At 39.5% G+C, this 26,608-nt stretch overlaps 1 protein-coding gene across 5 annotated transcripts in view; it reads right to left on the bottom strand.

Annotated features, from left to right (window-relative positions):
• pbl (epithelial cell transforming 2 pebble) overlaps positions 1 to 26,608 on the bottom strand; it is a 233,775-nt gene that overhangs the window by 18,559 nt on the left and 188,608 nt on the right. For all 5 annotated transcript variants that reach the window (XM_053780057.2, XM_053780056.2, XM_053780055.2 and 2 more), the window contains 2 exons: positions 21,849 to 21,937; positions 5,044 to 5,200 (listed from right to left, as the gene is read on the bottom strand). In XM_053780057.2, coding sequence (XP_053636032.1) covers positions 5,044 to 5,200; positions 21,849 to 21,937 — 246 coding nt within the window. The remainder of the gene's footprint in view (positions 1 to 5,043; positions 5,201 to 21,848; positions 21,938 to 26,608) is intronic.

Here is a 26,608-nt window from a genome sequence, read left to right as displayed (position 1 = left end):
CTTGTTCGTCCGCAATTCTACATTCTGTCTTACCTCTAATTCTTTCAATTATAACCCTACCGTATACTTTTCCTGGTATACTCAGTAAACTTATTCCTCTATAATTTTTACAATCTCTTTTGTCCCCTTTCCCTTTATATAAAGGGACTATACATGCTCTCCGCCAATCCCTAGGTACCTTCCCCTCTTTCAAACATTTATTAAACAAAAGTACCAACCACTCCAACACTATATCCCCCCCTGCTTTTAACATTTCTGTCATGATCCCATCAGTTCCAGCTGCTTTACCCCCTTTCATTCTACGTAATGCCTCACGTACCTCCACCACACTTACAGTCTGGTCTTCTTCACTCCTAAAAGATGGTATACCTCCCTGGCCAGTGCATGAAATTACCGCCTCCCTTTCTTCCTTAACATTTAAAAGTTCCTCAAAATATTCTCGCCATCTACCTAATACCTCCCTCTCCCCATCTACTAACTCCCCTACTCTGTTTTTAACTGACAAATCCATACTTTCCCTAGGCTTTCTTAACTTGTTTAACTCACTCCAAAATTTTTTCTTATTTTCATTAAAATTTCTTGACAGTGCCTCTCCCACTCTTTCATCTGCTCTCCTTTTGCACTCTCTCACCACTCTCTTCACCTTTCTTTTACTCTCCATATACTCTGCTCTTCTTATAGCACTTCTGCTTTGTAAAAACCTCTCGTAAGCTACCTTTTTCTCTTTTATCACACCCTTTACTTCATCATACACATATACAACAAATTTCTAAGAAAATTTCCAAGACTGTAGGCATACTATCGAAGATACGGTACTATGTTCCACAGTCAGCCCTCCTGGCCCTTTATCATTCTCTTATTTACCCCTATCTCACCTATGGAATTTGTGCATGGGGCTCAACAACAACTAACCATCTCAGACCACTAATTACCCAACAAAAGGCTGCAGTTAGAATGATAACAAATTCTCACTACAGGCAGCACACTCCATCAATATTCAAAACACTCAACCTACTCACCATACAAAACATCCATACTTATTATTGCACTTATTACATACATAGAACATTTAACTCTGATATTAACCCTCCCCTCAAACATCTCCTTGCCAACCTCAACAGAACACATGACCATAATACAAGGCACAGATCACTCTTTGATGTTCCTCGTGTCCATCTCACACTATGCAAAAACTCAATGCACATAAAAGGCCCTAAAATCTGGAATTCATTACCTGTAAATATAAAAGAAACACTACCTGTTTATAAATTCAAGTCTCTTCTCAAAGTTCACTTACTCACTCAAAACCAAATAAATACTGAATAACTGAACCATATAAATTGTATATCCTAAATGTTAATCACAATTATATCACACAAATGTTAAACCTAACTTTGTTATTTTTTTTTAAATACACTACCTAACAGAATACTCCATTCTACTGAATGAACAGCAATGCATGCAACCATAGGACCTGTCTTTGTAATACTCATTTGTATTTTATAGTTATCTGTTTACAATAATGTCTTATCACTGATTTCATCATTGCTTAGTTAATCTTAAGTTAATTTTAAGCCAGCCCGTAATGCTATGCATATAAGTGGCTTTGGCATGCTGCTCTTACCTGTATTTTTTGTACCTCTGTTTGTATGCTAAAATTTCTAAATAAATAAATAAATAAATAAATAATAATCACCGAGTCTCATTAAATGTATATTACGTTAATACATATACATGTACACATTTTCACTAATCCATCCATGATATTTTTTTCAAAATTATATAATAAATACCATACATAACATAAAAAGATGATAAATACACCCCACAATAGAATAAATAAACATAAATATGAGATGTGGTAGCCAGACTTTTATGAGTGACGGCAAGAATAACATTTTCTCTAGTCCAACATCAGAGAAAATGTGTTACTGGGGGTTACCTGGAGGTTATTCCGGGGATCAACGCCCCCGCGGCCCGGTCCATGACCAGGCCTCCCGATGGATCAGGGCCTGATCAACTAGGCTGTTACTGCTGGCCGCACGCAGTCCAACGTACGAGCCACAGCCCGGCTGATCCGGCACTGACTTTAGGTATCTGTCCAGCTCTCTCTTGAAGGCAGCCAGGGGTTTATTGGCAATTCCCTTAATGCTTGATGGGAGGCTGTTGAACAGTTTTGGGCCCCGGACACTTATGGTGTTTTCTCTTAGTGTACCAATGGCGCCCCTACTTTTTATTGGGGGCATTTTGCATCGCCTGCCCAGTCTTTTACTTTCGTAGGGAGTGATTTCTGTGTGCAGATTTGGGACCATTCCTTCCAAGATTTTCCAAGTGTAGATTATGATATATCTCTCCCTCCTGCGTTCCAACGAGTACAAGTCAAGTGCTTCCAAGCGTTCCCAGTAGTTAAGGTGCTTGACAGAACTTATACGTGCAGTAAAGGATCTCTGTACACTCTCTAGATCTGCGATTTCACCTGCTTTGAATGGAGATGTTAATGTACAGCAGTATTCCAGCCTAGAGAGAACAAGTGATTTGAAAAGGATCATCATGGGCTTGGCATCTCTCGTTTTGAAAGTTCTCATTATCCATCCTATCATTTTCTTTGCACGTGCGATTGTGGCACTGTTGTGATCCTTGAAAGCGAGATCCTCAGACATTACTACTCCCAGGTCCCTTACATTATTTTTCCGCTCTATTGTATGGCTGGAGTCAGTAGTATACTCTGTATAAAATTAGAAAATTATTCCTTTCGTATGTATGTAAGTTTATTCAGGTATACACAAATACAGTTACATAGATTATCATACATAACAGCATATGTGTAGAGAACCTAGGATAGCCCAAAAAAGTCAGAGTGACTTATTTCCATTGCCTTCACTCAGAGCGTCATTTCTTCTAAAAATGGTGTTACGTGAGAATGGAAGTGTTCTTTATTTATTCTACAGTATCAATGTAGAGACAACTTGTACACAATGTAACTTGTACACAAACCAGAAGTGTACACTTTGTTTACAAAACTTGCGTTCACCTGGTTTGTTTACATAACTCTGTGCCTGTCCTCCCTCATGTACTCATTCTGTCTCTCTCTCTCTCTCTCTCTCTCTCTCATTTATTCGTTTTATCTCGTTTACTCACCCCTGACCCTACATTAAGACTACAAATATCTTAAGGTAAGTAATGAGTGAACTGTGTATGCATTTTATCGCTCTGGGATGCTTAAATATCACAGAATAGTATGTGTGGGTGGAATGGCCTGGTATGGTAGCCCGGCTGACTACCATACATACCACACTTGATTTCTTACAATAAATACTACTTCTCTCACCCTAGATTAAGACTACAAATATTTTAAAGTAAGTAATGAGTGAACTGTATATGCATTTTATCGCTCTGGGATGTTTAAATGTAATAGAATATTATGTGTAGGTGGGGTGGCCTGGTATGGTAGTCCAGCTGACTACCATACATAGCACACTTGATTTCTTGCAATAAATACTAATTCTCTCACCCTAGATTAAGACTACAAATATTTTAAGGTAGGTAATGAGTGCACTATGTGTGTATTTTACTTTTTTATTGTTTTTTGATGCCTAGTTCTATTGCTAACTTAATATATGTTAGTGTAAACTTGTTATCTAGTATTTGTATGCATTTATAAAGGGAAAAAAAAAAGGGTGTTCCACTTTACGGCGATTTCCGCTTTACAGTGGTAGCCTGGAACCTAACCATACCATATAAGTGAGGCCCTACTGTATACTCAATAACTTTAGCAGCTTCAAATCAAGCAGGAGAATGCTGGTAGGCCCACATGTGAGAGAATGGGTCTGTGTGGTCAGTGTGCACTGTATAAAAGAAATCCTGCAGCATACAGTGCACAATGAGAAAAAAAAAAACTCCGACCATATTTTTGGACTAAAACGCCGACTCTGAGGTGTATTATTGTATAGTATTTATGGTTGTATTCTCATTTTCTTGGTCTCAGTTGACAGAACATATTACAAAAATAGAGATGGTTTTGATTAGTTTCACGATGAAAACGACCTTGAAATTGAGCTCAAAGTAGCAGAAATGTTCGATTTTTTACCAATGTTCAAGAGAAAGCAAATCACACCACACATCCAATACATGTCAACTGGGGAGTCTAATATTCTTTCACTAGTGCACTGATATTTATACCATTTTTACAATAATGCAGTAGTCTGCATAACAGTAAATCTTCTATTTTTTGTGTGAATAAAAAATCAAAATAGAAAGCAAGAGTAATATAAGAGGGGCCTAGAGACATGACTAATGAACAGAGGATATGTTATTTTAATGCCAAGAATGTCTGCATTGTTTACTCTGGACTGTATTTTGAAATTGGCATCTTTTTTAATTTGCGTGAAATTGGCCAAATTACCAATTTCTGACCACTTTACTGGGTAGTTGAAATCGGTAAATTGGAGGTTTCTTATACTCAATTGATAGAAAAAATAGAGTTCTAAAGAAATAGCTATGAGTTTGGTCAACTGGAACAATGGAATTGGCCAAAAATAGGGCTCAAATTCGGCAAAATCGCCGATGCGTATGTTGCTGAGATCGCTGACTTCACAGGAGCATAATTCCTTAAGTTTTCGATCAAATTTCACACTTTTGGTGTCATTACCATCAGGAAAAGATTATAATTTCATAAGAAAAAATATTTTTTTTTTTCCAAAAATTTTTCAACATAGAATGACAGTTTCAGAAAGGGGCTTGCGACAGTCAAAGGGTTAATGCATACTCCCAGTGTCGATGCCCCTAATTAATATATTTTTAAATTTCTCCTTCAATTTTTTAGTAATAGTATGACTCTTCTACTTCTTGTTCTGTGTAAACCAACTGCCACAGAAATCTGACTGTAGCAGTTCTTTACATTTAACTCAAAGAACTACTGTGCAAAATAGAACATACTGTATCTAAACAAAACATTTATGGCAATAAATTATTATCAACATCTCATAAAAATGAATCAATGTCTAAAATTAAATGTGTTCACTTTATAGAAATTCTAGTACTCACAGCTAGATTGTTAACACTTGTAGCTCCTCTCATGGATGATTGTTGTGGAAGTGTACCAAATGGACTCATCACTGTGGAGACAGCTCTCTTTAATTTACTAGGAGACTTATTGAAGCTAAAGGCTCGGCTTACTTTTCTTCCAGTACGTGTTGCGAATCTGAAATACAACGCCACTCATGAATGTGTTAACAAAATATACAAACTTATAATAACAAGTAATACCACCACAATTATTTTCTGGTGTTTTACACGATGGTAGGATTGCTGGCGTTTTTTTTTTCTGTCTCATAAACACATGGGATAACAGGTATATCTTGCTACTTCTACTTAAACTTGGGTGACACTACACGTACACGTCTTTATATTTACACACTCCTCTGGGTTTTCTTAGTAATTCTTGTTCTTATTTCCTATTATCTCCATGGGAAAGTAGAACAGAATTCTTCCTCCATAAGCCAAGCATGTTATAAGAGGCGACTAAAATGCCGGGTGCAAGGGACTAATCCCTTGCCTCCTGGCAAAGTGGCCATATCTTGGAAAGATATGGCCACTTTGTTGAAAAAATAAATCTATTTAAACTATAGCTTTATAAGCATTACATAGCATGCTCTTTTTCCTTGCAGGTACTGTACTAGATTTTTCTGAAACAAAGCAGGAAAATACAATAACACAACAATGAGTTCTAAAATACTAAGATTTTGACCACAAAATATAGACTGATCTGTAGTCTTAGTGTCATAAAAAAAAAAACTGAATAGAGGAAAACATTTAACAATCAGAAATAGTCATATAGCAGCACAAAATTTTTTTTTTTTCTTTCAACAAGTCGGCCATCTCCCACCAAGGCAGGGCGACCCAAAAAGAAAAATTCCCCAAAAAGAAAATACTTTCATCATCATTCAACACTTTCACCTCACTCATACATAATCACTGTCTTTGCAGAGGTGCCCAGATACAACAGTTTAAAAAGCGTATACAGTGGACCCTCAACTAACGGCAGCATTAAATAATGGCAAATTTGTCTAACGGCGCATTTTGGTGTAAAAAAACAAAATGACTCTACCAATGGCGAAAAACTCTACCAACAACGTTCATCCGGAATGCGTCCATGAGCTGGGAGCGCGGCCTGAGCCGGCCTAGCCACTCCAAGAGTCAGTGTGCCATTGTTTACAAGCTGTTGTGGTCGATTCCACGTGTGACTGCCATATATTTTGGATTATTCCAGTGTTTTTAGTGCTTGTAACTGCTAAATAAGCCACCATGGGCCCCAAGAAAGCTCCTAGTGCCAAGCCTGTGTTAAAAAGGGTGAGAATTATGATGGAAATGAAGAAAGAGATAATTGAATAACACGAGAGTGGAGTGAGTATGTCTGAGTTGGAAAGGCAATACAACAAATCACATTCAACCATCAGTACTATCTTGGCAAACAGAAAGGCAATCAAGTGTTGTTGTGAAAGGTTCAAGTATGTTTCCAAAACAGAGACCGCAAATAATTGAAGAGGTAGAGAGACTGTTATTGATAACAAAAAAAGGCACAATACCGTGGCTGGAACGATACACAAATAACCCGCACATAAAAGAGAGAAGCTTACGACGACGTTTCGGTCGACTTGGACCATTGACAAAGCCACACTAACCAGAAGTGGAGCAGGACGGCTATATATAGGCAGGAAGAGGTGGTGGTAGTAGTAGTAGTAGTAGTACAAGAATAGTATATAATACTGACAAGATGAAATTAAGACACGCGCAACACCCGGGCATCCCTATCGCAGACGTTTCGTCATCCAGCCAGCCACTGGATGGCGAAATGTCCACAACAAAGACAGCCAGACGTCGCACAAGTGTCTTAATTTCATCAGTAGTTGTAGTAGCAGTAGTAGTAGTAGAAGAGGTAGTAGTAGTGGTAGTGGTAGAAGTGGGAAATAAGGAGGACGACCCAGTCAAATACAAAGGAAGGGGAGCACTGCAAGAGAGCTAGGTGCCCACTGAGGGAGAGCAAGCGCACAGAGGTGCGTGAAAGGGGAAGTGGTGAAATAAATGAAGAAGGAACAGAAACACGAGACAGAAGAGAGAAAGACAACCCAGAGGAGAAAAGGAAAGAGGAAAGGGGAAGAGGGAGAAAAAGAAAAAGAAAAAATGAGGAGTCAGGTTAAGTCACGGGTGTTCTGAAGTTTGGAGCATTTTATAATGTAGTGGGAGAGGAAGGCATCTACAGAGACGAAGCCAGGGTTAAGGTTCATACAAGGAAAGTTGTGTATTAGAGAGGATTCAACTAGACGGCGACTGTTCGAGTTGGAAGTAGGGAAGAAAGTTTTAGCAGAAGACCAGTCAATAGGATGGCTATGATCTCTGACGTGACAGAAAAGAGCATTGTTAGTGTCGGCAAGCCTAACACTATTTTTGTGCTCCCTAAGCCTGTCAGAAAGAGATCGACCAGTTTCTCCGAAGTATCGAAGAGGACAGGAGGAGCAAGAAATAGAGTAGACACCAGGAACATCTGTAGAGGGAGGAGAGGTATGAACGAGATTAGTGCGAAGAGTGTTAGTCTGGCGGAAGGTAAGCTTGATGTCTAAGGGACGGAGAGAATTGTTGAGATTAGAAAGACCGGAAATGTAGGGAAGGCAGAGGATAGAAGAGTTCCCAGGAGTAGAGAGTTTGGGAGAGAAGAAATTGCATTTAGCAAGTGAGAGGGCAGAGTCTATGAAATGGGAAGGGTAGCCAAGACGGGAAAACAAATTATGAAGAGCGGAAATTTCTGCTGGAAGGAACTGAGGATCACAGATGCGGAGGGCACGGAGAAAGAGGGAGATAAGAACACTTTTCTTGACAGGGAAAGCATGATAGGAAAAGTAGTGAATGTACATGCCACTGTGCATAGGTTTACGATAAACGGAAAAGGAAAAACCTGTATCTGAGCGGTGGACATGGACATCAAGGAAAGGAAGCAAGGAATTAGATTCCCATTCAGCTTTAAACTTAATGGAAGGGGCAAGATTATTAAGAGCTTCAAGAAAAGGTTGGAAGAGACTGGAGTCATGAGGCCACAGAGCAGGCCTGAAAAATATGTTAACGACTTTAAGGAATACACAGAGACTGAAAACTTAAAACCCCAACAAGTGTTTAATTGTGACAAAACAGGCCTGTTTTGGAAGAAAATGCCAAACAGGACCTACATTACTCAGGAGGAAAAGGCGCTCCCAGGACATAAGCCTATGAAAGACAGGCTGATATTAATGTTGTGTAGTAATGCTAGTGGTGATTGCAAAGTGAAGCCTCTAGTGGTTTATCACTCTGGGACTCCCATTGTGTTCAGGAAAAACAATATCGTCTAGGGTAATTTGTGTGTGCTGTGGAGATCAAACAGTAAGGCATGGGTCACCAGGGAATTTTTCTTGGACTGGTTTTATGGTGTGTTTGGCCCCACTGTGATAAAATACCTCCAGGAAAAGAAATTGTCACTCAAGTGCCTCCTGGTAATGGACAATGCTCCTGCTCATCCTCACAATTTGCAAGAGGAAATTGCAGGGAAGTTTGGTTTCGTTAAGGTGAAGTTTTTGCGTCCTAATACAACTCCTCTCCTCCAGCCCATGGACCAGCAGGTCATTTCAAACTTCAAAAAAGCTCTACACAAAAGCAGTGTTTCAAAAGTGCTTTGAAGTGACCTCAGACACTCAATTGACCCTAAGAGAGTTTTGGAAAGATCACTTCAATATCCTCAGTTGTGTAAACCTTACAGGTAAGGCTTGGGAGGGAGTGACTAAGAGGACCTTGAACTCTGCTTGGAGGAAATTGTGGCCAGAATGTTTAGAAGAGGGATTTTGAAGGATTTGGGGCTAACCCTCAGGAGGCTGTGCCAGTAGTGGAAGCTATTGTTTCATTGGGAAAGTCCATGGGGTTGGAGGTTTGTGGCGAGGATGTGGAAGAGTTGGTGCAGAACGACGAGGAAGAACTAACCACTGCAGACCTGCAGGAGCTTCAGGTGCAACAGTAACAGATCACATCTCAGGAATGTTCTTCAGAGCAGGATGAAGAGAGACAGAGGAAGATGACTTCGTCAAGGATTAGGGAAATGTGTTCAATGTTTACAAAGGTACAAGCATTTATTAATTTTATCCTGTCACAGAAGTTGCAAGCCGTATTGGCAACATGTACAATGACACTCGTGTCCCATTTTAGTGAAATCCTAAGGGCACGTGAGAAACAGAGCTCTCTGGACAGATATTTTGTGTGACGGGGGCCCAGTGACTCTCAGGCTGGTCCTAGTGGCATTAAAAAACCAAGAAGAGAAGTAACCCCACCAAAGGACATGGTACCTCAAGTATTTATGGAAGGGGATTGATTCCCCTTCCAAACAATAAAACACCTCTACCGTCTTATCACTCAACAACAACTCCACAATAAAGGTAAGTGGCATTTAATTATTGTTTATTTTGCATATCCCATTCATTTTGGTGTAGGGAAATGTTTATTTCATGTAAAAAAAAAAAAACTTTTTTTTTCATACTTTGGGGTGTCAGGAACGGATTAATTCTATTTCTGTTATTTATTATGGGGAAAATTAATTCGACCAACGGCAAATTCGACTAACACCAAGCTCTCTGGAACAGATTAATGCCGTTGATTGAGGGTCCACTTTATAAAGATATATAACATATCCCTCCAAACTGCCAATATCCCAAACCCCTCCTTTAACCCTTAAACTGTCCAAACGTAGATCTACGTTTTTTCAACATTTGGAAGTACAGTGGTCCCTCAATAATCGTCCGGCCTGAAAGTCGTCCATTTCGGAAATAGTCCTGTTATTTCGTCTAAATATTGGCTCGCAAATGGTCCGGTAACTCGCTAATAGTCCTTCGTCCCGGACGCGTATTCACGCTCTGAGCCGCCTGGGCCTTCCCTTCCCAGCCAGTGTGCCATTGTTTACCAGTGAGCGACGGTCCCCTCACGTGCTCCAGCGAAATATTTCATAATATTCCATTTATTTTAGTACTTGCAAGTTATTTAAGTGCTAAATAAGCTACCATGGCTCCAAAGAAAGCTCCTAGTGCCAAGCCTTTGGTAAAGAAGGTGAGAAATATGATTCAATTTAAGAAAAACATCATTGAACAATATGATAGTGGCGTACATGTGGGAGAACTGGCCAGGATGTATAACAAATCCCGTACAACCATATCTTCCATCATAGCCAAGAAAAACGAAATCAAGGACACTGTTGTTGCAAAGGGGGTAAATATGCTGACAAAAATGAGATCACCAGTACTCGAAGATGTTGAGAAGTTATTATTGGTGTGGATAAACGAGAAACAATTAGCAAGAGATAGTCTTATGACGTTGCTTATTTGCGAAAAGGCTAGGCAGTTGCATGACGATTTGGTAAAGAAATTGCCTGCAACTAGTGGTGATGCGAGTGAATTTAAGGCCAGCAAAGGCTGGTTTGAGAGATTTAAGAAGCGTACTGGCATACACAGTGTGGTAAGGCATGGTGAGGTTGCCAGTTCGGACCACAAGGCGGCAGAAAAATATGTGCATGAATTCAAGGAGTACATAAACAGTGAAGGACTGAAACCTGAACTAGTGTTCAATTATGATGAAACAGGCCTCTTTTTTAAGAAAATGCCAAAGAGGACCTACATTACTCAGGAAGAAAAGGCGCTGCCAGGACACAAGCCTATGAAAGACAGGCTGACGCTAATGTTCTGTGCTAATGCTAGTGGGGATTTCAAAGTGAAGCTGTTATTAGTGCACCATTCTGAAAATCCCAGAGTGTTCAAGAAAAACAATGTTATGAAGAGTAAATTGTGTGTGTTTTGGAGATCTAATAATAAGGCATGGGTCACAAGGGACATTTTTGTCGAGTGCTTCAATGAAGTGTTTGGCCCTAGTGTGAAGAATTACCTCCTGGAAAAGAAATTGGATCTCAAGTGCCTCCAAGTAATGGACAATGCACCTGCTTATCCTCCAAACTCGGATGACCCAGCAAGTCATTTCAAACTTTAAAAAAAACTACACCAAAGCAATGTTTGAAAGGTGCTTGAATGTGACCTCAGACACTCACTTGACCCTACGAGATTTTTGGAAAGAACACTTCAATATTCTCCATTGCATAAGCCTTATAGGTAAGGCTTGGGAGGGAGTGACTACCAGGACTTTGAACTCTGCTTGGAGAAAATTGTGGCCAGATTGTGTCCACAAGAGGGATTTTGAAGGGTTTGAGGCAGCCCCTGATGAGCCTATGTCAGTTGTAAACTCTATTGTCACACTGGGGAGTTCCATGGGGTTGGATGTGAGTTTGGAGGATATGGAAGAGTTGGTGGAGGACCACAACGAAGAGCTAACCACTGAGGAGCTGCAAGAGCTTCAGCAGGAAGAGCAACATATCGCAGCTCAGAATCTTGCTGCAGAGGAGGAAGAGAGATGGAGGAAGGTGCCTTCTTCAGAAATTAAGGAGATTTTTTAAATGTGGGGTAGGATGGAAAGATTTATGGAGAAACATCACCCAGAGAAGGATGTTGCAAGCCATATCAGCAACTTGTACAGTGACAGAGTCTTGGCCCATTTTAGGGAAGTTTTAAAGAGACGCCAGAAACAGAGCTCTCTGGACAGTTTTTTTACGAGACAGGACTCCAGTGACTTTCAAGGTGGTCCTAGTGGCATTAAAAAACAGAGAAGAGAAGTAACCCCAGAAAAGCAATTGGTACCCGAGGTGTTGATGGAAGGGGATTCCCCTTCTAAACAGTAAATCATCCAATCTGTCTCGTTCTCCAGTCTTACATACACAAAGAAGAATCACCAATAAAGGTGAGTGTTATTCTGTTAATGTTTAATTCATCATGTGCCACTGTATTGTTTATGTACTACATCTATATTTCACGTAAAAAAATTTTTTGTTTTAATACTTCTGGGTGTCAGGAACGGATTAATTGAATTTACATTATTTCTTATGGAGAAAATTGATTCGTAAATAGTCCATTTCGATAACAGTCCCACTTCCAGGAATGGATTATGGACGATAATTGAGGGACCACTGTATGTAAAAAAAAATAATCTTTTCTTTTTTTACATTTGAAAAAGTGTAAAAAAAAACTTTGATCTATGTTTTTTTTGTTATATTTGAAAATATGTAAAAAAAAACAGATCTAATTTTGGAGCACTACGCATGTGAATGTAGATCTGCTTGTACAGTTTAAGGATTAAAGTGTAGGCATTGTACTTACCATTTCTAGTACTCAAGTCTGGCTATATAAAAATAACCAGTTTCCCAGAATCCCTTCACTAAATATTACCCTGCTCACACTCCAACAGCTCGTCAGGTCGCAAAAACCATTCATCTCCATTTACTCCTATGTAACACGCTCATGCACGCTTGCTGGAAGTCCATGGCCCTCGCCCACAAAACCTCCTTTACCCCCTCCCTCCAACCTTATCGAGGGCGACCCTTGATCCACCTTCCTTCCCCTACAGATTTATATGCTCTCCATGTCATTCTACTTTGATCCATTCTCTCTAAATGACCAAACCACCTCAACAACCCCTCTTCAGCCCTCTGACTAATACTTTTATTAACTCCACACCTTCTCCTGATGTCCACACTATAAATTCTCTGCATAATATTTACACCACACATTGCCCTTAGACAGGACATCTCCACTGCCTCCAGCCACCTCCTCACTGCAGCATTTACAACTCAAGCTTCACACCCAAATAAGTGTTGGTACCACTGTAATTTCATACATTCCCTTCTTTGCCTCCATGCATAATGTCTTTTGTCTCCACAAATACCTCAACGCCCCATTTACCTTTTTTCCTTCATCAGTTCTATTAGTAACCTCATCCTTCATAAACCTATCCACTGACACACCAACTCCCAAATACCTGAAAACATTCACTTCTTCAATACTCCCTCTCTCCAATGTGATATCCAATTTTTATCTAAATCATTTGATACCCTCATCACCTTACTCTTATCTATGTTCACTTTCAACTTTCTGCCTTTACACACCCTCCCAAACTAGTCCACTAACCTTTGCAACTTTTCTTTACAATCTCCCATAAACACAATATCATCAGCAAAAAGTAACTGTCAACTCCCATTTTGTACCTGATTCCCCATAATTTAATCCTACCCCTCTCCCCAACACCCAAGCATTTACTTCTTTCACAACTTCATCTATATATTAAACAACCATGGTGACATTATACATCCCTGTCTAAGACCTACTTTTTATGGGAAGTAATCTCCTCTCCTACACACCCTAACCTGAGCCTCACTATTCTCATAAAAACTCCTTACAGCATTTAGTAACTTACTAGCTATTCCATACACTTGTAACATCTGCCACATTGCTCCCCTATCCACTATCATATGCCATTTCTAAATCCATAAATTCAATGAAAACTTTCCTACCTTTATCTAAATACTGTTCAAATACATGCTTCAATGATCTACACATCCCCTGCCTACTCTAAAGCCTCCCTGCTCATCTGCAATCCTACTCTCTGTCTTACCTCTAATTCTTTCAATAATAACCCTACTGTACACTTCACCTGGTATACTCAGTAAACTTATTCCCCTATAAATTTTTAATCTCTTTTGTCCCCCTTCCCTTTATATAAAGGAACTATACATGCTCTCTGCCAATCCCTAAGTACTTTCCCATCTTTCATACATTTTTTTTCTCAACAAGTCAGCCATCTCCCACTGAGGCAGGGTGACCCAAAAAGGAAATATTTTCATCATTCAACACTTTCACCTCACTCACATATAATCACTGTTTTTGCAGAGGTGCCCAGAATACAACAGTTTAGAAGTACATACGTATAAAAATACATAATATATCCCTCTAAACTGCCAATATCCCAAACCCCTCCTTTAGAGTGCAGGCATTGTACTTCCCATTTCCAAGACTCAAGTCCGGTTATATAAAATAACATTTATTTATACATTTATTAAACAAAAATACCAACCACTCCAACACTACACCCTCCCCTGCTTTTAACATTTCTGTCATGATCCCATCAGTTCCTGCTGCTTTACCCCCTTTCATTCTATGTAATGCCTCACGCACCTCCCACACACTCACATCCTGCTCTTCTTCACTCGTAAAAGATGTTATACCTCCCAGACCAGTGCATGAAATTACTGCCTCCCTTTCTTCATCTACATTTCAAAGTTCCTCAAAATATTCCTGCCATCTACCCAATACCTCCAGCTCCTCATCTACTAATATCCCTACTCTGTTTTTAACTGACAAATCCATTCGTTCCCTAGGCTTTCTCAACTTGTTTATCTCACTCCAAATTTTTTATATATTTTTAAATTTTTTATATATTTTTTTATATACATGTATATGTATAGGTTGGTAGACAGCCACCACTCAGGGAGGTACTACCGTCCTACTGAGTGAGTGTAAAGAGGAAGCCTGTATTTTGTTTTACATGATGGTAGGATTGCTGATGTCTTTTTTCTGTGTAATAAACATGCAAGATTTCAGGTACATCTTTTACTTCTACTTACACTTAGGTCACACTACACATGCATATACATGTTTATGTATACACACTCATTTGAGTTTTCTTTGATTTTATCTTAATAGTTCTTATTCTTACTGCTTTTCCTTTCATATCCATGGGGAAGTAGAATAAGAATCTTTCCTCTGTAAGCCATGCACACTGAAAGTCAATTAAAATGCCGGGACCAATGAGCTAGTAACCCCTTTTTCCCGTAGAGCTTACTAAAAACAAAAAGAATAAATGTATTTTCTTTTATAGTATTTTCCTTCTTTTTGGGTCACCCTGCCTTGGTGGAAGACGGCCGACTTGTTGAAAAAAAAAAATAATTAAATATTCTTCCTTGCTCCCAGATACTGCTAAATGATACCACCAACAGTTATAAGTAACAATACACATAATGAATACAAATACTGAATCTAAAACTCCCTATAATTAAGTAAAACCCGTTTAAATTCTTGGAAAACCTGAAGCTGCCCATGATACCGGAGTTACTTGCCACCACAAGACTGCATCTGGGGCTCGGAGAAAGATGTACAATTTGTGCCCAGTCCCCAGCCATTTGATGACACACACACAATGGAATCCAGCCAAATTGTACCCTTAAAATGGCACCAGCAAACTTAATTTCTTTGAATTCTATTTTGATAACCCAATGAAAATAAAAGTGGTATACACCAACAGATACCACCAGTATACAGGACTAACATGGATCTTTCACCACGATCATGACTTCATAAGTGGAAGGACACAAGTGTGGCTGAGATGTCTCTCTCCTTGCCACAATCATGTTTATGTCACATGTGTATAACTAAAATATTGCAACATAATGGGTGATGGACCACTTATAATGTACCCTGGCATTCAGTGATCTCATTTCTATCAACAAATTTTTCTTGCTGCTGCTGCTGCTGTGCTACACTTCACAGACAAGATGAGACCCAACAAGCAACAGATATAAGGAAGTTATTAGAAATCTCTGGTGATGTGGTGAGGAAAATATTGGGGCCATCTCAATAAGAGGTATACATTATACACTGATACTTGGTACACAAGCTCCTTACACAGTGACTTCCCATTGGTGACCATGACAGACATGTGTAGCACAGTGCATGGAACATGAAAACATAAGCCCAAGTTCACAACAGGAATTGGTGTTGAAGTGCAGGTATTTCATGCCAATGATATCACAGCAATTTAAAGAAATGTAATGTGAAATTGCTGACAACACTCTACGAGCACAAAATGAGAGAAAAAGGAAAGGTGAATAGAGAAAAGAATCAACTCATTGTGAGACCAGCTGCTGTGATATATTACATGAATAATATCCATTCAGTGGACAAATGTGACATGCAGATTGGTTTGCTATGTTCAAAAGAGTTACAAATGGTACATAAAACCCTTCCCCCATCTTACTGACATTACACTAGTGAATGCATACAATATGTACCAAATTAAGACTGGGAACAGACTGTCATATGCCCACTTCTGTTGATCAAACAAATACTAATACAGAAATAGCACATCACACTACCCGCAAAACATGTGTGCCACTGTACCGATCATGAATACCCTCTTGTCTGAGGTATGATGATCACTTTCTGCTACAGACAAGAAGAAATGGGCATAAGTATCATAGCCCACAAAAGTTACTTGAAATAGTTAAAATTTTGAGAACACCAAAAAAAAGTGGAAATGATGTAATATACAGCTGAGAGCAATCACTAATGTTAACATCATAGGACTGATGACTTAACTACATGCCTTCATATCTTGGTTAGTACTGACAAGATTTTTGGTTTTGTTTTATTACACACAGAAAAATGTGTTCTTTTTTAAGAAAAATGCTTTATTTTTTAATTGTGACACCAATAGAATTTTAAATTTTGAAAGACAGAAGTGAAAGGGTTATTAACGTTGACATACTAGTATGCATAACTCATGGTGCTTTCAAATTTGCTGCAAGTGGCAAATTTAAGCCTGAACATGAGAATGGGTCTGCACACTGAGTGTATGCTGCATACAAAAATTCCTGCATTATGCCAATGTTAATGTTGGCTTCCTAATGTGAATCCCTCACTCCCATCACAATTTACCACTTGTTAGTACCTATGAACACTAACAGTGAGAACAGTGATTCTGATGTGGAATTACAAAGGTTTGAGACAAATGTCAGTTTAGAGAAGGGCCATAATAGCACTTGAAACCTAGTCAACTCTCATGTACAACACTTCAGTGACAAATTCCATTTCACTTGCAGCCTGGTAACCACAATCACTACCTAACACTAATTCCTTCTATTGAAAAAACAGACAGAGGCTCAGAAGAGATTGTGTGAGCACGCACACACACACACACACACACACACACACACACACACACACACACACACACACACACACACACACACACACACACACACATACACACACACACACACATACACACATACACACATACACACACACATACACACACACACACACACACACACACACACACACAAGATATATCTGAAAGTCTTGCAAGACACCACCAAACCCAATACTTCGTTTTGAGGAATTCCACGTATGTAGACTGCAAGAATTCTAATAGCATCTACAGTAATTGTACATAATTTGTGTAAATTAGAAACAGTCAATAAATGAAGCAGATAGAAATGTTGACAGTAGGCTATACAGGAAAATGAGTTACTAGCCCATTGTTCCCGGCATTTTAGTTAACTTTAACAACACGCATGGCTTACGGAGTAAAGATATTTATTCCACTTCCCCATGGATATAAAAGAAAAAGCAATAAGAACAAGAACTATTAAGATAAAATCAAAGAAAACTCAGATGAGTGTGTATACATAAACCTGGACATGTGTAGTGTGACCTAAGTGTAAGTAGAAGTAGCAAGATGTACCTGAAATCTTGCATGTTTATGAAACAGAAAAAAGACACCAGCAATCCTACCATCATGTAAAACAATTACAGGCTTTTGTTTTCCACTCACTTGGCAGGACGGTAGTACCTCCCTGGGTGGTTGCCATCTACCAACCTACTACTTCCTCTTAAAAGAAGTAAATGCTAGGGTGTTGGGGAGAGGGGTGGGATTAAATTATGGGGAATCAAATACAAAATGGGAGTTGACACAGTTACTTTTTGCTGATGATACTGTGCTTCAGGAAGATTTTAAAGAAAAGTTGCAAAGGTCAGTGGATGAGTTTAGGAAGGTGTGTAAAGGTAGAAAGTTGAATATGAGCATAGATAAGAGTAAGGTTATGAGGGTATCAAATGATTTAGACGAAGAAAAATTGGATATCACATTGGAGAGACGGAGTATGGAAGAAGTAGATGTTTTCAGATATTTGGGAGTTGACGTGTCAGCGCATGGATTTATAAAGGATGAGGTTAACCATATAATTGATGAAGGAAAAAAGGTGAGTGGTGCGTTGAGGTATGTGTGGAGACAAAAAAAAAAAAACGTTATCTATGGAGGCAATGAAGGGAATGTATGAAAGTATAGTGGTACTAACTCTCTTATATGGGTGTGAAGCTTGGGTTGTAAATGCTGCAACAAGGAGGTGATTGGAGGCAGTGGAGATGTTCTGTCTAAGGACAATGTGTGGTGTAAATATTATGCAGAAAATTTGGAGTGTGGAAATTAGGAGAAGGTGTGGAGTTAATAAAACTATTAGTCAGAGAGCTGAAGTGAGGTTGAGGTGGTTTGGTCATTTAGAGAGAATGGATCAAAGTAGAATGACATGGAGAGCGTATAAATCTATAGGGAAAGGAAGGCGGGATAGGGGGTCATCCTCAAAAAGGTTGGAGGGTGGGGGTCAAGGAAGTTTTGTGGGCGAGGGGCTTGGACTTCCAGCAAGCGTGCGTGAGCGTGTTAGATAGGAGTGAATGGAGACGAATGGTTTTTGGGACCTGATGAGCTGTTGGAGTGAATGTGCGTGGATGTTGAGCAAATGATAAGAAAGAGATGATTGTGGATGTTATGAATGAGAAGAAACTGGATGTCCTGGCTTTAAGTGAAACAAAGCTGAAGGGGGTGGGAGAGTTTCAATAGAGAGGAATAAATGGGATTAGGTCAGGGGTTTCAAATAGAGTTAGAGCTAAAGAAGGAGTAGCAATAATGTTGAAGGATAAGCTATGGCAGGAAAAGAGGGACTACAAATGCATAAATTCAAGGATTATGTGGAGTAAAATAAAGATTGGATGTGAAAAGTGGGTTATAGTAAGCGTATATGCACCTGGAGAAGAGAGAAGTGTAGAGGAGAGAGAGAGAGATTCTGGGAAATGTTGAGTGAATGCGTGGGGAGCTTTGAATGAAGTGTGAGAGTAATGGTGGTTGGGGATTTCAATACTGAAGTGGGTAAAAATGTTATGGAGGGAGTAGTAGGTAAATTTGGGGTGCCAGGAGTAAATGTAAATGGGGAGCCTTTAATTGAGCTATGTGTAGAAAGAAATTTGGTAATAAGTAATACATATTTTATGAAAAAGAGGATAAATAAATATACAAGGTATGATGTAGCACGTAATGAAAGTAGTTTGTTAGATTATGTATTGGTGGATAAAAGGTTGATGGGTAGGCTCCAGGATGTACATGTTTATAGAGGGGCAACTGATATATCAGATCATTATTTAGTTGTAGATACAGTTAGAATAAGAGATAGATGGGAAAAGAGGAAGGTGGCAACAACAAGTAAGAGGGAGGTGAAAGTGTATAAACTAAGGGAGGAGGAAGTTCGGGGGAGATATAAGCGACTATTGGCAGAAAGGTGGGCTAGTGCAAAGATGAGTAGTGGGGGGGTTGAAGAGGGTTGGAATAGTTTTAAAAATGCAGTATTAGAATGTGGGGGAGAAGTTTGTGGTTATAGGAGGGTGGGGGCAGGAGGAAAGAGGAGTGATTGGTGGAATGATGAAGTAAAGGGTGTGATAAAAGAGAAAAAGGTAGCTTACGAGAGGTTTTTACAAAGCAGAAGTGTTATAAGAAGAGCAGAGTATATGGAGAGTAAAAGAAAGGTGAAGAGAGTGGTGAAAGAGTGCAAAAGGAGAGCAGATGAAAGAGTGGGAGAGGCACTGTCAAGAAATTTTAATGAAAATAAGAAAAAATTTTGGAGTGAGTTAAACAAGTTAAGAAAGCCTAGGGAAAGTATGGATTTGTCTGTTAAAAACAGAGTAGGGGAGTTAGTAGATGGGGAGAGGGAGGTATTAGGTAGATGGCGAGAATATTTTGAGGAACTTTTAAATGTTGAGGAAGAAAGGGAGGCAGTAATTTCATGCACTGGCCAGGGAGGTATACCATCTTTTAGGAGTGAAGAGCAGAATGTAAGTGTGGTGGAGGTACGTGAGGCATTACGTAGAATGAAAGGGGGTAAAGCAGCTGGAACTGATGGGATCACGACAGAAATGTTAAAAGCAGGGGGGATATAGTGTTGGAGTGGTTGGTACTTCTGTTTAATAAATGTATGAAAGAGGGGAAGGTACCTAGGGATTGGCAGAGAGCATGTATAGTCCCTTTATATAAAGGGAAAGGGGACAAAAGAGATTGTAAAAATTATAGAGGAATAAGTTTACTGAGTATACCAGGAAAAGTATACGGCAGAGTTATAATTGAAAGAATTAGAGGTAAGACAGAATGTAGTATTGCGGATGAGCAAGGAGGCTTCAGAGTGGGTAGGGGATGTGTAGATCAAGTGTTTACATTGAAGCATATATGTGAACAGTATTTAGATAAAGGTAGGGAAGTTTTTATTGCATTTATGGATTTAGAAAAGGCATATGATAGAGTGGATAGAGGAGCAATGTGGCAGATGTTGCAAGTTTATGGAATAGGTGGTAAGTTACTAAATGCTGTAAAGAGCTTTTATGAGGATAGTGAGGCTCAGGTTAGGGTGTGTAGAAGAGAGGGAGAATACTTCCCGGTAAAAGTAGGTCTTAGACAGGGATGTGTAATGTTACCATGATTGTTTAATATATTTATAGATGGGGTTGTAAAAGTAGTAAATGCTAGGGTGTTCGGGAGAGGGGTGGGATTAAATTACGGGGAATCAAATTCAAAATGGGAATTGACACAGTTACTTTTTGCTGATGATACTGTGCTTATGGGAGATTCTAAAGAAAAATTGCAAAGGTTAGTGGATGAGTTTGAGAATGTGTGTAAAGGTAGAAAGTTGAAAGCGAACATAGAAAAGAGTAAGGTGATGAGGGTATCAAATGATTTAGATAAAGAAAAATTGGATATCAAATTGGGGAGGAGGAGTATGGAAGAAGTGAATGTTTTCAGATACTTGGGAGTTGACGTGTCGGCGGATGGATTTATGAAGGATGAGGTTAATCAAAGAATTGATGAGGGAAAAAAAGGTGAGTGGTGCGTTGAGGTATATGTGGAGTCAAAAAACGTTATCTATGGAGGCAAAGAAGGGAATGTATGAAAGTATAGTAGTACCAACACTCTTATATGGATGTGAAGCTTGGGTGGTAAATGCAGCAGCGAGGAGACGGTTGGAGGCAGTGGAGATGTCCTGTCTAAGGGCAATGTGTGGTGTAAATATTATGCAGAAAATTCGGAGTGTGGAAATTAGGAGAAGGTGTGGAGTTAATAAAAGCATTAGTCAGAGGGCAGAAGAGGGATTGTTGAGGTGGTTTGGTCATTTAGAGAGAATGGATGAAAGTAGAATGACACGGAAAGCATATAAATCTATAGGGGAAGGAAGGAGGGGTAGGGGTCGTCCTCGAAAGGGTTGGAAAGAGGGGGTAAAGGAGGTTTTGTGGGCAAGGGGCTTGGACTTCCAGCAAGCGTGCATGAGCGTATTAGATAGGAGTGAATGGAGACGAATGATACTTGGGACCTGACGATCTGTTGGAGCGTGAGCAGGGTAATATTTAGTGAAGGGATTCAGGGAAACCGGTTATTTTCATATAGTCGGACTTTAGTCCTGGAAATGGGAAGTACAATGCCTGCACTTTAAAGGAGGGGTTTGGGATATTGGCAGTTTGGAGGGATATATTGTGTATCTTTATACATATATGCTTCTAAACTGTTGTATTCTGAGCACCTCTGCAAAAGCAGTGATAATGTGCGAGTGTGGTGAAAGTGTTAAATGATGATGAAAGTATTTTCTTTTTGGGGATTTTGTTTCTTTTTTGGGTCACCCTGCCTCGGTGGGAGATGACCGACTTGTTGAAAAAAAAAAAAAAAAAAAAAAAAGAGTAAATTGAGTTACGAGCTAGCTTCTGAAATTGATTAGACACGTAAGCCAAGGTTCCACTGTATTTCTATGCATAAATACCAAATTAAATTACCTGAGAGCTTTACTTAGTGCATTCGTAAGACTAACATCGCTAGTCTCAATATCAAGAAGGTGTGGATCCATAGACACAAGAAAGTTTTCCTGAAATGAATGAAAGGGAAAACATAATTATTTACAGAAGACTAATCAATATAACATCACTGAAGAAAAAATATTCAAAGATTATACAAAAATTGCTAAAACGAAATAAATAGAAGATACTGCATAGAAAAAAGTAATTTCCTAAGGTTCCATAATAACATCACAAGAAACAAGTATTGTACTACTGTAAATTCCCACATATCACAGAGGTTACATTCCTGAAAATGATGCTATGCATAATTTTGTGATTGGCAATGCGAATATATGAAAAGAATAGTTATGTCCTTGACAAGTCCAAAAAGAAAGTATATGATAAGTTCATGTAGCTAGGGCTGTTAAGAGCCACTGAAGCTTATGCCAGAAATCCACACTCTCCACCACCTGAGTCAACAACAGGTGCCCAATTTCAAAATTTTCCTTAAGTTTATACTGCAAATATATAATCAAAACTAAAAGGAATTTTTTTTTTTTCAATAAGTCGGCCGTCTCCCACCGAGGCAGGGTGACCCAAAAAAGAAAGAAAATCCCCAAAAAGAAAATGCTTTCATCATCATTCAACACTTTCACCACACTCACACATAATCACTGTTTTTGCAGAGGTGCTCAGAATACAACAGTTTAGAAGCATATACGTATAAAGATACACAACACATCCCTCCAAACTGCCAATATCCCAAACCACTCCTTTAAAGTGCAGGCATTGTACTTCCCATTTCCAGGACTCAAGTCCGACTATATGAAAATAACCGGTTTCCCTGAATCCCTTCACTAAATATTACCCTGCTCACACTCCAACAGATCGTCAGGTCCCAAGTACCATTCGTCTCCATTCACTCCTATCTAACATGCTCACGCACGCTTGCTGGAAGTCCAAGACCCTTGCCCACAAAACCTCCTTTACCCCCTCTCTCCAACCCTTTCGAGGACGACCCCTACCTCACCTTCCTTCCCCTATAGATTTATATGCTTTCCATGTCATTCTACTTTGATCCATTCTCTCTAAATGACCAAACCACCTCAATAACCCCTCTTCTGCCCTCTGACTAATACTTTTATTAAGTCCACACCTTTTCCTAATTTCCACACTCCGAATTTTCTGCATAATATTTACACCACACATTGCCCTTAGACAGGACATCTCCACTGCCTCCAACCGTCTCCTCGCTGCTGCATTTACCACCCAAGCTTCACACCTATATAAGAGTGTTGGTACTACTATACTTTCATACATTCCCTTCTTTGCCTCCATAGATAATGTTTTTTGACTCCACATATACCTCAATGCACCACTCATCTTTTTTCCCCCATCAATTCTATGATTAACCTCATCCTTCATAAATCCATCCGCCGACACGTCAACTCCCAAGTACAGTGGACCCCCGCATAACGATCACCTCCAAATGCGACCAATTATGTAAGTGTATTTATGTAAGTGCGTTTGTACGTGTATGTTTGGGGGTCTGAAATGGACTAATCTACTTCACAATATTCCTTAAGGGAACAAATTCGGTCAGTACTGGCACCTGAACATACTTCTGGAGTGAAAAAATATCGTTAACCGGGGGTCCACTGTATCTGAAAACATTCACTTCTTCCATACTCCTCCTCCCCAATTTGATATCCAATTTTTCTTTATCGAAATTATTTGATACCCTCATCACCTTACTCTTTTCTATGTTCACTTTCAACTTTCTACCTTTACACACATTCCCAAACTCATCCACTAACCTTTGCAATTTTTCTTTAGAATCTCCCATAAGCACAGTATCATCAGCAAAAAGTAACTATCAATTCCCATTTTGAATTTGATTCCCCATAATTTAATTCTACCCCTCTCCCGAACACCCAAGCATTTACTTCTTTTACAACCCTATCTATAAATATATTAGACAACCATGGTGACATTACACATCCCTGTCTAAGACCTACTTTTACCGGGAAGTAGTCTCCTTCTCTTCTACACACCCTAACCTGAGCCTATCCTCATAAAAACTCTTTACAGCATTTAGTAACTTACCAACTATTCCATATACTTGCAACATCTGCCACATTCCTCCTCTATCCACTCTATCATATGCCTTTTCTAAATCCATAAATGCAATAAAACTTCCCTACCTTTATCTAAATACTGTTCACATATATGCTTCAATGTAAACACTTGATCTACACATCCCCTACCCACTCTGAAACCTCCTTGCTCATCCGCAATCCTACATTCTGTCTTACCTCTAATTCTTTCAATTATATCCCTACCGTACACTTTTCCTGGTATACTCAATAAACTTATTCCTCTATAATTTTTACAATCTCTTTTGTCCCCTTTCCCTTTATATAAAGGGACTATACACGCTCTCTGCCAATCCCTAGGTACCTTCTCCTCTTTCATACATTTATTAAACAAAAGTACCAATCACTCCAACACTATATCCCCCCCTGCTTTTAACATTTCTGTCATGATCCCATCAGTTCCAGCTGCTTTACCCCCTTTCATTCTACGTAATGCCTCGCGTACCTCCCCCACACTTACATTCTGCTCTTCTTCACTCCTAAAAGAAGGTATGCCTCCCTGACCAGTGCATGAAATTACCGCCTCCCTTTCTTCCTCAACATTTAAAAGTTCCTCAAAATATTCTCGCCATCTACCTAATACCTCCCTCTCCCCATCTACTAACTCCCCTACTCTGTTTTTAACTGACAAATCCATACTTTCCCTAGGCTTTCTTAACTTGTTTAACTCACTCCAAAATTTTTTCTTATTTTCATTAAAATTTCTTAACAGTGCCTCTCCCACTGTATCATCTGCTCTTCTTTTGCACTCTCTCACCACTCTCTTCACCTTTCTTTTACTCTCCATATACTCTGCTTTTCTTATAACACTACTGCTTTGTAAAAACCTCTTATTATTAAAAATGCCATATTTTGTCCCAGCACTGCCTAGTACAGTGTAAATGGCCCTCTCTATGGAAAGAGACAAATGTAGTCCCTGTTCACAAAAAGAAGAGCAGAGCAGAAATCAGCAACTACAGACCAGTGTCACTCCTGTCAATCACTGGTAAGATCCTTGAGACAATAATCTCAAAACAAATGATAGTTTTTTGACTACCACTCACTACTTTGTGATTGTCAATATGGCTTCAGGAAAGGTTACTCTGCTGCTGATCTGTTGTTAAACCTTTCCACTAAGTGGCACCAGTCACCGGATGAATCCAAAGTCAGCTGTGTGGTAGCACTGGACATTGCTGGCGCTTTCGACTGGGTGTGGCACCAGGGCCTCTTAGCAAACTTCAAGCACTGGGAATTGCAGGCTCTACGCTATGTCTCCTCAGTGATTACCTTCATGGTAGATCTCTAAGTGTAGTTTTCAATGGAACGGAATCAGCAAGACATCCTATTGAGGCAAGTGTTCCACAAGGAAGCGTGCTGGGACCATTGTTATGGAATGTCTACTTCAACGACCTTCTTCATCTCATCCCAGAATCACATGTATATGCAGACGACTGCACACTGACATTCACTTATCCAAGAGAAGAAATGCCAGCTGCTCTAAGCAACATCAATCACCAGCTTAGAGCTATATCAGCTTGGGGAAATAGATGGCAAGTAACACTTGCACCTGAGAAAATGCAAATGATCGTCTCTAGGCACCATGATGGTAATGCTGGTGCAGTAGTAAGGATGAATGGGAGGGTGTTGGCACCTGGAGAAGAAGTTGATATCCTTGGGGTGAAATTTGACTCTAAACTAACCATGAAGACCCATGTAAATCTTGCAAACAAGGCAGCCAGGAAGCTTACAGCACTTCGCCGTATCTTGCATCTGTTTGACAGTAGGGGTTGCAAGATTCTGTACGAGGCACAAGTACGCTCGCACCTCGAGTATGCTCCACTTTCTTGGTTTGCCTGCCCCCCCTCTCATCTGCGACTGCTTGACAGAGTAGAGAACAGAGCAAGACGTCTCATCTCTCGCCTGGACCCATCCTGGATATATCTGCCATTTCAGCAGAGCCTTCAACATAGGAGAGATGTGGGTGGCCTTACTGTTAAGTATAAGGCCAATATTGTCAAAGTACCACACTTGGATCCACTTCGAGGACAGCGTGAAATAAGCTTTTATGCCACAAAACGGGCAGAAAGCAGCAACTTCACTCTGGCTGTACCCTTCTCCAGAACATCACTCCATCTGAGATCATATATACCCAGGATGACTCAAGTGTGGAACACATTCGTACAGCATAACGATGTCAACGAGATAAAGTCAGTTGATCAAATGAAAATGCTGGCCCGCAGATGGCTCCAACTTCATCCTATTCCCTACTTGGATGTCTCATAACAATAAAAATGCTTTCAAATGAGCTGATGTAGGAAACAGCTCTTAGCTTGCCAATAAAGGTAGGAATCCTTAACCTTGTGAAACCCTGTGTAAAAAAAACAGAGAAAAAAAAAAGAGAGAAAAAGAGAGAGAGAAAAAGAGAGAAAAAGAGAAAGAGAGAGAGAAAAAGAGAGAGAAAAAAAGAAAGAGAGAGAGAAAGAGATAGAAAAAGAGAGAAGAGAGAAAAAGAGAGAAAGAAAGAAAGAGAAAAAGAGAGAAAAAGAGAGAAAAAGAGAGAGAGAAGAGAGAGAAAAAGAGAGAAAAAGAGAGAAAAAGAGAGAGAAAAAGAGAGAAAAAGAAAGA

The sequence above is a fragment of the Cherax quadricarinatus genome, chromosome 27 (genome assembly GCF_038502225.1).
Source record: "Cherax quadricarinatus isolate ZL_2023a chromosome 27, ASM3850222v1, whole genome shotgun sequence".
Classification (NCBI taxonomy): domain Eukaryota; kingdom Metazoa; phylum Arthropoda; class Malacostraca; order Decapoda; family Parastacidae; genus Cherax; species Cherax quadricarinatus.
Note: the sequence above shows the minus strand (reverse complement) of the source record. Positions and strands in the feature narration are given on the sequence as shown.